Genomic DNA, 11,462 nt, shown 5'->3' on the forward strand with positions numbered 1-11,462 from the left:
AACACTGAACCTATGCTTATTTCCTTCATGAGAAGTCTCGAAATAAAAAACCTTAATAATTGTAGTTTCCCATTCCTCTCTCTCTCTCTCTCTCTCTCTCTCTCTCTCTCTCATCCGGGACTTGAAACTCAACCAAACTCCGGTTTCAGTGCTCGTACCCTGAGAACAGCTTCCATCCAACTACTTAAAAATAGCGTACCTTTCACCGAGACCTCTCATTCGCTTTTTTTTTCAGCTTTATTTTATTAGTCCCTTCATCTTTTCCGCCTAGTTTTCCTTTCCCCGATTGATGACGTGCAATTGCAGATCGAGGGGCAGTGACTGTTGCAAAACGAAAAGGATTTCGCAAGTGGGCTAATGATGATAGGCAGCGGGAGTGTTGCCGCACGGGGTTCCCTATATTCCATCGCACAGTCTGAGGAAGAGAGCTGCGTGGAGAAGTTGGTGGACTGAATGTAAGACGCCGGTGTGCCTTGTGTTTCTCAAAAGTTTTGTTTGTTTATCCAGTCACTGATTTATTGACTATATTGGTTGTTTGTGAGTGTGTACGCTCTACAAAAAGTGTATCGATTGACGACCTGGCCGACGAATTATCTTGTTTCCAAAAGGAGTTTAGTAGTGGATTACTATTCACTTAAGTGTAAGTACATCGGAAGAGTTTGTTCTAGAACAGTACTTTCTACGGCAAATCATTTCTTATTTTTTGTTCACGTAAAAGTGTGAGTGCATTTTGATCTACGTTCAGAGTTTACGCCTTTAAGCTCAGACTGTAAGTTACTGTAAATATATTAATGCCTTTTATTTTAATATATAATTAGAGCATGAGAACTCACCCACCGCCCCCTTTCTTAATGTGTTTCTTTCGCAATTTCTATGCTTCTGTCACGTAAGTTGATCTCAGTTCGTTAGTCATTTGCCGATAATTGGTTCTACGGCCTTACTACTTTTAAAACTGCTGTTAATCACTTATATATTTAACTATTTTTGTCTTTCTAATCTCTGTCTTTAAAACTATTACACACTTCGGAAACCACACGATGTCAATACAGTCAGCATTCAGCCTCTGAAGGTTGAAGGCGAATACTCATGCAGGGTGAAAAATATACATTATGGAGAGAGAGAGAGAGAGAGAGAGAGAGAGAGTACTAGACGGCATTTCATTGCGTTCGACGTCTCCTTTTAGATATAATAAGTTGCCGTACATTCTTAGATCATTATTGACATCTGAAATGAAGCTGAGACATCAAAGATCAAAGGTCATTCATCCTAATGGGCCACCTTAGATATTTTCAAAGAAAAGGATTGAAGGATTATTTATCCTTAGGATGAGCAATCATATGCGCCATCTTCATTCGCATCAGAAAGTCATCACCCACTTAATATATTTCATAAATAATTCCGACAAGTGTAGCGACGGTATTCGACATTACAACGGATGTTTTATTTATAATATCAATCAGTCAATCATAACGCGTGGCGGATTCCATACTAATCAACTTTGATCGACTGCAAAGAGGAAGCAAACCGGCGAAAAAGAAACTGGTCCTTTTACCGAGTGGTTGTGGAAAGGAAGGAAGACGCAGCAGTCCATTATTGGCTTCTCTGAATGAAGCGTCGTTGTTGTCGACGATTAAGCTGGCTTTATGCCAGCACAGGTTCTTGCTCAAGAGCAGCCCGTAGATGAAGCGTCATCGTAACCCGTCATTTATTTCATTAGCTCGGTGGGATAAAGAACTTCTGCTTCACCTGGTCACGAGAGGCATTTGAGGTCAAAGGTGAAGGTTACCCAGAATTTCTGTCTCTAAGTTAATATCTTTGTTTGTGGTAACAACTGAATTTCATGAAGTTTGTATTTAAGAAACATACATAGCGTCACGATCATTCCATTGCAATAGTTGGATACATAAAGAATAAAAAAAAAAAAACAAGAAAAAAGACCAAAGAGTGAAATTCACTAGGAAACTTTAAAATGAAAAAATAGAAAGTTGCCGAAATTCACTATCTGGAAACCTCAGAAACATCCATCGGCCAAGAATAACTGGTAGGGTTGCTGACCCCATCTTTATAAATATTCTACTCGTTACTTGGAAGGAATCATGAATGCTTCAGCTGTAGCCACTGCAACTGTATTCAGGGCTATTCAGCTCTATGGGTTCCGACAAAGGTCTTTTTTAATCTCTATATATATATATATATATATATATATATATATATATATATATATATATATATATTACCTGGTGATTTTCCTTACTTGTACGTTATTCATGGTATTTACATCATCATATTCATAAAAAATATAAAAATATCATGTTATAATAAAAACAGGTTTTTTTAAAGTCCCGGTTTTCACTCACCTTCTTACGTGGATTTAATGATATTCTCAAGAGCGCGGTCATTCGTGGTAGATTGGACATGTATATAAGAATATAATATTTTTTTATATATGTATCTAATATATATATATACATACATACTACATACATACATACATACATATATCAATTCAAGCTACAAATGTCCTTTAATATCTAAATTCACTTTACCTCCCAAATGAATATATTTTCATATATGTACCGAAGGGGAATTTTTTTTAATTGATAATAATTTCGTCCCCCCATGGGATCGAACCACCGTCCCAGTGGACGGGACGAAATCAGAACAGTCAGTGACGCTATCCAATCAGCCAACAGAGACGCATAAGTTTCATATCGATTCTGACCTTACAAATCCACCCTCGATCTGGATGCTTTCGTAATTAGAATCGATATGGAACCCCGTCTACCATGTTGGGCCAATTCGAAGCGTTTGACAGCACGTAGCCTTTTGTTATGAATAATTATCACATCGAAACCGTGATCCATTTATATATCAATTCAAGCTACAAATGTCCTTTAAATATCTAAATTCACTTTACCTCCCAAATGATATATTTTCATATATGTACCGAAGGGGAATTTTTTTTAATTGATAATATTTCGTCCCCCCATGGGATCGAACCACCGTCCAAGTGGACGGGGACGAAATCAGAACAGTCAGTGACGCTATCCAATAGCCAACAGAGACGCATAAGTTCATATCGATTCTGACCTTACCAATCACCCACCCTCGATCTGGATGCTTTCCGTATTAGAATCGATATGGAACCCCGTCTACATGTTGGCCATTCGAGCGTTGACAGCACGTAGCCTTTGTTATGAATAATTATCACATCGAACCGTGATCCATTTATATATCAATTCAGCTACAAATGTCCTTTAAATATCTAAATTCACTTTACTCGCCCAAATGATATATTTTCATATATGTACCGAAGGGAATTTTTTTTAATTGATAATAATTTCGTCCCCCCATGGGATCGAACCACCGTCCAAGTGGACGGACGAAAATCAGAACAGTCAGTGACGCTATCCAATCAGCCCAACAGAGACGCATAAGTTCATATCGATTCTGACCTTACAATCACCCATCGATCTGGATGCTTTCGTAATTAGAATCGATATGGAACCCCGTCTACCATGTTGGCCAATTCAGCGTTGACAGCACGTAGCCTTTTGTTATGAATAATTATCACATCGAACCGTGATCCATTTATATATCATTCAAGCTACAAAATGTCCTTTAATATCTAATTCACTTTACCTCCCAAATGATATATTTTCATATATGTACCCGAAGGGGAATTTTTTTAATTGATAATAATTTCGTCCCCCATGGGATCGAACCACCGTCCAAGTGGACGGGGGGACGAAATCAGAACAGTCAGTGACGCTATCCAATCAGCCAACAGACGCATAGTTCATATCGATTCTGACCTACAAATCACCCTAAGATCTGGATGCTTTCGTAATTAGAAATCGATATGGAACCCCCCCCCCCCCCCCGTCTACCATGTTGGCCAATTCGAGCGTTTTGACAGCACGTAGCCTTTTGTTATGATAATTATCACATCGAACCGTGATCCTTTTATATATCATTCAAGCTACAATGTCCTTTAATATCTAAATTCACTTTCCTCCCAAATGATATATTTTTCATATATGTTACCGAAGGGGAATTTTTTTAATGATAATAATTTCGTCCCCCCATGGGATCGACCACCGTCCAAGTGAGGGGAGGGACAAAGAAATCAGAACAGTCAGTGACGCTATCCAATCAGCCAACAGAGACGGCCTAAGTTCATATCGATTCTGACTTACAAATCACCCTCGATCTGGATGCTTTCGTATTAGAATCGATATGAAACCCCGTCTACCATGTTGGCCAATTCGAGCGTTTGACAGCACGTAGCCTTTTTGTTGATGAATAATTATCACATCGAACCGTGATCCATTTATATATCAATTCAAGCTACCAAATGTCCTTTAATATCTAAATTCACTTTACCTCCCAAATGATATATTTTATATATGTACCGAACGGAGACGCATAAGTTCATATCGAGGGTGATTTGTTAAGGTCAGAATCGATATGAACTTATGCGTCCTCAGTTGGCTGATTTGGATTAGCGTCACTGAACTGTTCTTATTTCGTCCCCGTCCAACTTGGACGGTGGGGTTCGATCCCCATGGGGGGAACGAAAATTCATTATCAAATTCAAAAAATTCCCCCTTGCGGTACATTATAATGAAAATAATATCATTGGGGGTGGGAGGTAAAGTGAATTTAGATATTAAAGGACTTTTGTAGCCTTGAATTGATATATAACTGGTATCACGGTTCATTCGATGAATTTAATTATTCATAACAGAAAGGCTACGTGCTGTCGAAAACGCTTCGAATTGGACCAAGCATGGGATAGAACTGTGGGGTTCCATATCGAGTTTCTAATTACGAAAGCATCCAGATCGAGGGTGGGATTTTGTAAGGTCAGAATCGATATGAACTTATGCGTCTCTGTTTGGCTTGATTGGATATGCGGTCACTGACTGTTCTTTTGATTTCGTGTCCCCGTCCCACGTTGGACGGTGGTTCGATCCCATGGGGGACGAAATTATTATCAATTAAAAAATTCCCCCTTCGGTACATATGATGAAGAAAATATATCATTTTGGAGGGAGGTAAAGTGAATTTAGTATTAAACAAAGGACATTTGTAGCTTGAATTGATTAATAGAAATGGACCCAAGGTTTCGATGTGATAATTATTCATAACCAAAAGGCTACGTGCTGTCAAACCGCTCGAATTGGCCAAACATAGTAACTGGGGTTTCCATATCGATTCTAATTACGAAAGCATCCAGATGCGAGTGGTGAGTTTGTAAGGGTCCGAAGAATCGCGATATGAACGTTATGCGTTCTCTGTTGGCTGAATTGGATAGCGTCCTGACTTGTTCGTTCGATTTCGTCCCCCGTCCACTTGGACGGTGGTTCGATCCCATGGGGGGACCGAAATTATTTATCAATTAAAAGAAAAAATTTCCCCTTTCGGTACATATATGAAAATATATCATTTGAGAGGTAAAGTGAATTTAGATATTAAAGACATTTGTAGCTTGAATTGATATATAAATGGATCACGGTTCGATGTGATAATTATTCATAACAAAAGGCTACGTGCTGTCAAACGCTCGAATTGGCCAACATGGTAGACTGGTTTCCATATCGATTCTAATTACGAAGCATCCAGATCGAGGGTGATTTGTAAGGTCAGAATCGATATGAAACTTATGCGTCTCTGTTGGCTGATTGGATAGCGTCACTGACTGTTCTGATTTCGTCCCCGTCCACTTGGACAGTGGTTCGATCCCATGGGGGGACGAAATTATTATCAATTAAAAAATTCCCCTTCGGTACATATATGATATCATTTGGGAAGCAAAGTGAATTTAGATATTAAAGGACATTTGTAGCTTGAATTGATATATAAAATGGATCACGGTTTCGATGTGATAATTATTCATAACAAAAGGCTACGTGCTGTCAAACGCTCGAATTGGCCAACATGGTAGAACGGGTTCCATATCGATTCTAATTACGAAAGCATCCAGATCGAGGGTGATTTGTAAGGTCAGAATCGATATGAACTTATGCGTCTCTGTTGGCTGATTGGATAGCGTTCACTGACTGTTCTGATTTCGTCCCCGTCCACTTGGACGGTGGTTCGATCCCATGGGGGACGAAATTATTATCAATTAAAAAATTCCCTTCGGTACATATATAGAAATATATCATTTGGGAGGTACAAGTGAATTTAGATATTAAAGGACATTTGTAGCTTGAATTGATATATAAATGGATCACGGTTCGAGTGATAATTATTCATACATACATACATATATATACATATATATATATATATATATATATATATATATATATATATATATAAGTTCAATGTACGAATGAACGCGTGCTTGAGAATATCTTTTCTATATTTTATGTAATGCTATCTCTGTCGCTGCATTGAAAGCAGAAACACCGAGAATGAATGACATGCAGTCTCCTTTTCATTGCAGATCGCAGCGTTCGCCATCATGAAGATCTTGACATTAATCATTCTGATATGTGGAGCCGTGGCTTCCGCCAGCAGGCTGAAGCAGTCTCCGAGAGGGAGAGGCAGCGCCCAGGCCATTCAGGACGCTAATAGGCGTAACGACCATTCGGGTTCATCTTCACTCTCTCGCGAGGAGGAGCCCAGCGGGCCCATACCCGACGGACAGCCAGAGCGAGAAGAGCCTCCCACCAGCATCGCCGCCGCAGAGTCCAAGAAGAAGGTCACCACCGACCGAGAGATCGTGGCGAAGATCTTCAAGCTCTTCAAGTACCCTTTCGGCAACACCGTCATTGTCATCATCACAATGGTCGCCGTGACCTTGGCCCTGGTCGGCCTTCTCAAGAAGGAACAGGATCTGGACGCATTCAACGAGGCAGAAGACTTGGAGACGGAAACCTACTACAACCAGTACCAAGACTACTACAACAGCTATAATCATTACAACTACAATCCCAGCAAATACGCTCCCAACAACTACAGTCCCAACAACTACAATCCCAACTACGGATACAGGAGTTCAAAGTCCCCTTTCAACTTTTCTTACAGAGGAATGGTTGACCTCGCTCAGAAAGTTTACGCGGCGCTTCAGAAGGAATATTAAGGCCCAGCTTCCTCGGCTTCGGATTCCCCATCCGAATGCTAATGGTGAGACTTTGTTACATGTTACAGTTATGTGAATGTTGATCCTTTGCTTATCAATTATTATTCTGTCTGTCTATTTATATAACCGCCACCCTCTCCCCTCACACACACACATTACCTATCTATCTATACATATATATATATATGTATATATATATATATATATATATATATATATATATATATGTGTGTGTGTGTGTGTGTGTGTGTGTGTGTGTGTGTGTGTATAGATATATATCACATACTTAGAATGATGTAGGTCAGTAAACTTGAAGATTCGTCTTAGGTAATGTCTATCTATCTTTATCACAGCTTTTTCGTAGAAATACATTGTCGACGGCATTAGAATAATACAACCCTTTGCAAATATTTATTGCGATAATTCGTTCCATAAGGCAGATACTATCATTTGCCCTTTGAACAGGCGGGTGTTCTTAAAAACAATAAGCGACATACTGCAGTCGACACGATCATTCAAATTATTCATACCACTGAAAACAACAGAACGTTTATGTTGCAGGATTCTGTAAATCCTCAACAAGATCTGTCACATTCGTGACAGAGGATCTTACATACACGAAATCCTTTTAAATATGTTTTTGTGGAACATTGACGCAACTTTGCCAATAGCGTTGGGATAGCTGAAAACAAAATCATTCAGAATACTCTAAAGTTTGGCTGAACCTTTCAAAGCCGAAGAGGTAGAGGGCACTTTTATGTGACGACTGTCTGTCTCCACAGGCTTCATTGTCGGGAGCGGAGGAACATTGCTTTGGATTCTCGTCACGTTTTATTTCCCAATTTAAACTGTTACGTTGAGATATTCTGGAAAACAGATCTTAAGAGCACTTGAAAATAAATTGCGCTATCTCCACTAACCTATTTTCACATTTTCAGTTCCAAAGAATCATTCATATTTATTTAAAATATGCTTTCTAGAATATTCAGAGGCAGAATACGAAGAATAATCGTAAAAGACTTTCTTCTTTAAAATGTCTGACCCTTTGATTAACAAAGTCTTCTATAAATTCTTCCAACTCTTCCATCGTACCAAAGAAGATAAACCACTAGAGGGCAGCTAGCTATAATATAAAAATCATGAGGCCGTTATCTTGTGCCTGTTCATCATAAAAATTTAAACCTAATTCTAGGATGTGCCAGTTATTTCTCCAGCTTTCTCAATACGCGCTGTAAATCGATGTTAGTGTCCCACAAAAAACACTCCCAAGGCCATTATAAAACCCCTCTTTTTCGATTGTAAAAACAAAACAAAAAAATTGTTTTTGTCATCCATATAAATATTTCTTGTCGCAGAGAACAGTCCTGGAGAGAGTTCAGTCAGACACGGACAAAGAAATTCTGCTTACTTCCCTATTGTATGTGTCCCTTAGTTTAAATAAATATACCGGCGAGATACAATTATCGTTAACAAAAAGGAGTTAAACACAGACCAGGCTCTTGCGTACGGAAAGTATCCTGATGTAGGGGCGAATGCTATTTCTTATGATGCATTGGAAATTGTGATAAAGGTCGATGATGAAAGCCCCGCTTCTCTGATACTAAATCTCGAAGCACCACACAAGTTCTTTCGTCGGCTTTTACCAGTCAGTTGAGAGCATAAAATCTTCCTTTGTTCTTAGCTTGAAGTCCTGAGACACTTTTGTTTCCGAAAGGAGAAATGTTGGGAATGTTGTTTCTTTCTTTTGTTGTTTAAGTATTTGTGTCTATTGGAATGCTTTCATCAAGACCCCCAGACGTTTTGTTCTCTTGTTGATTGGAGTGTTTATACTTTCTTACAATTTCTGACTCCTATGATGAAGCTATGCTTTAAAACATTGGTAAGCCAGTAAGCAAAATCATGCCTCGCCTCCTTCTCTGCAACTGTGCAAAACACACTCACACACACGCACCTATATATACTACATATATATACATATGTATAAATGTACTCCATATACACATATACATATATATTCATACATTTATATGTAGTGTGTATATATACATATATAAAATATATATACATACGTATATACATACACGTATATGTATAAATGTGTATATATATAAATATGAATATATATATATATATATATATATATAGATATATATATATATATACTGATATATATATATATATATAAATATGTATATATATATATATATATATATATATATATATATGTGTGTGTGCGTGTGTGTGTATCTAACGAGGAAAAATCTCTTACGGTAGCCTACCTTTTTCCTGTTGAATGCCATCTCTGAAGTTGGTTGACAACAAAGTCTCAAACTAGGCTAATATAAACTCTTACTGTTACAAAAATATACTTTTCATTTCCCAAAATTAGCTAACATGAAAATGGAATAAAATTAATTAAGTATGACCCAAAAAGAAATGTTAAACTATCATATTCCTCTCAGAATCATATTTAAGTAAGTACTTCCTTTTCCCCTCAGTGTCCAAATCATAGTTTATTAATCGTCAAAATTAGTCTAGAGAAAACCCTTAAGATGACTTCGAATCCATCTGAAACAAAGAGACCATAATTATGACACCATAAAACATTAAAGTTTGTCAATAAAGAATGTGTGCTGCATCTCACTTCCCTTTCTCTAGAAGCTGAATTTCGTCACTATAGATATTAAATTTTTCAAAGTTCTTCGCTCTATGTTACCTTGTCCGACGGACCTGCAATGCCTCTTCTGTGGCGTGTTCCACACGTGTTCCACACTTTATCAGTCAAATTCATTGAGTCCCCCTTTGCTTTTCTTACAATAGATTATATGTCATTTCCTTTGCATACAAACATACACTCCCCAATTGACGCACAAGAGGCATGAAACTCGTGATCTTTGGAATGCGTCACTGACCCCAATTATGCCAGTAAGCTTTCCTTTCTGTTTTTGTCATTTCAGCATCTTCGAGGAAACCAGCGCTTTGCATCTGTCTCTAACTGCCTAGAGCTAAGGCTATCAACCCCACTATTTAATATCATATGTTGTTACTAGCGCCTTTAAGTTATATATATATATATATATAATATATATATATATATATATATATATATGTGTATATTATATGTATAACTGAATCACGAATGTTTGGAACGTGATAAATCCATAAATAAAGGTATAAGCCACGAAGGAAAAATGAACAACGGTGTTTCTGCAAGATATTTCGACTCGACATCCTTTACTCAGCAGATAAACTGCTGAGTAAAGGACGTAGAGTCGAAAGATCTTGCAGAAACTCCGTTGTTTATTTTTCTTTCGTGGCATATACCTTTATATATATATATATATATATATATATATATATATATATTATATATATATATATATATATATATATATAAGTATGTATAAAGCACTTACCTTCCATGTACATTTTAATGATATTCGCACTACACTTATGACATTATTGTAATGGTATTTTTGTGTGCTATGAAGTAAAATAGCGATAAACTTGTTTCGCTCTCTTCCAGGCAGTCGTGTCACTGGACTTCTTGCCTGAGCGAGAGAGGATCTACGATGACTGATGCTGGGAGGAACATAGACAAGAACAAATACACAGCAATAATGGTCCCAAATTTTCACCCTAAAATGTCTCAGTAATTTGTATTTGGGAAACATGTTGACTCTATTTTGTAACTTTGCAATCAGACGTCATTCCGTATATTTGATTTATGAGATTTAGTATCATCTGCATTTGAATGTCGGGATGAGTCTATTTTCTAATTCTTATTCGTGGAAGATCATAAGGCACGCCTGATTTATAAGACGAATATCTGCTCAGTCTACGTTTGAAACATATTATTGGTCATCAAGTATATTCCTTTTATGAGGCGTGCATTTTAATTTCTACTGAGGATGACCTCCTGTCAAAGAACTCTACGTCAGACGAATTTCCTCCGAACTGTCACTTCCTACTTCTACATAATTCTTGCTTTCCATTATTTGCTCGTAGAAGAGCACAAGTCTTGTGCCTACTTTTGCAAGCAGTGTTCACCTTTTACCTAATTAACTTGACTGGCCAGTATGCCGGACTAGGAAAGAGCCCAGTTGAATTCGTTCTTCCTGATCTGGTTTTAGCTATAGTATTGTTCTAGATTTATTAAGGAACGCAAGGTTGATTCTCCCAGGAGAGATTAGTTTCTCAAATGGCACAACAAAAATAATAACCTTCTTGAGTTATGCTTATAAACGTTCACTGACTTTATTGATAAGTACATTTCTTCTATTCTTCGCGTAGGAAATATAATTCATGTAATTCTTAATATCGAAGTTGATCTAATCTCCTTCATAGTGGATAGGTGTTCCCTCAC

The 11,462-nt window shown here is 37.6% G+C and overlaps 1 protein-coding gene across 1 annotated transcript in view; it reads left to right on the forward strand.

Annotated features, from left to right (window-relative positions):
* The first annotated feature begins 274 nt into the window (after positions 1 to 274).
* Positions 275 to 11,462, forward strand: part of LOC135220295 (uncharacterized) — an 11,534-nt gene continuing 346 nt past the window's right edge. The window contains exons 1-3 of the mRNA XM_064257547.1: positions 275 to 640; positions 6,458 to 7,140; positions 10,623 to 11,462. The exon at positions 10,623 to 11,462 is cut by the window's right edge and continues 346 nt beyond it. Of these exons, the coding sequence (XP_064113617.1) occupies positions 6,476 to 7,096 (621 nt within the window). The 5' untranslated portion in view covers positions 275 to 640; positions 6,458 to 6,475 and the 3' untranslated portion in view covers positions 7,097 to 7,140; positions 10,623 to 11,462. The remainder of the gene's footprint in view (positions 641 to 6,457; positions 7,141 to 10,622) is intronic.

Source organism: Macrobrachium nipponense, chromosome 1 (assembly GCF_015104395.2).
Source record: "Macrobrachium nipponense isolate FS-2020 chromosome 1, ASM1510439v2, whole genome shotgun sequence".
Taxonomy (NCBI): domain Eukaryota; kingdom Metazoa; phylum Arthropoda; class Malacostraca; order Decapoda; family Palaemonidae; genus Macrobrachium; species Macrobrachium nipponense.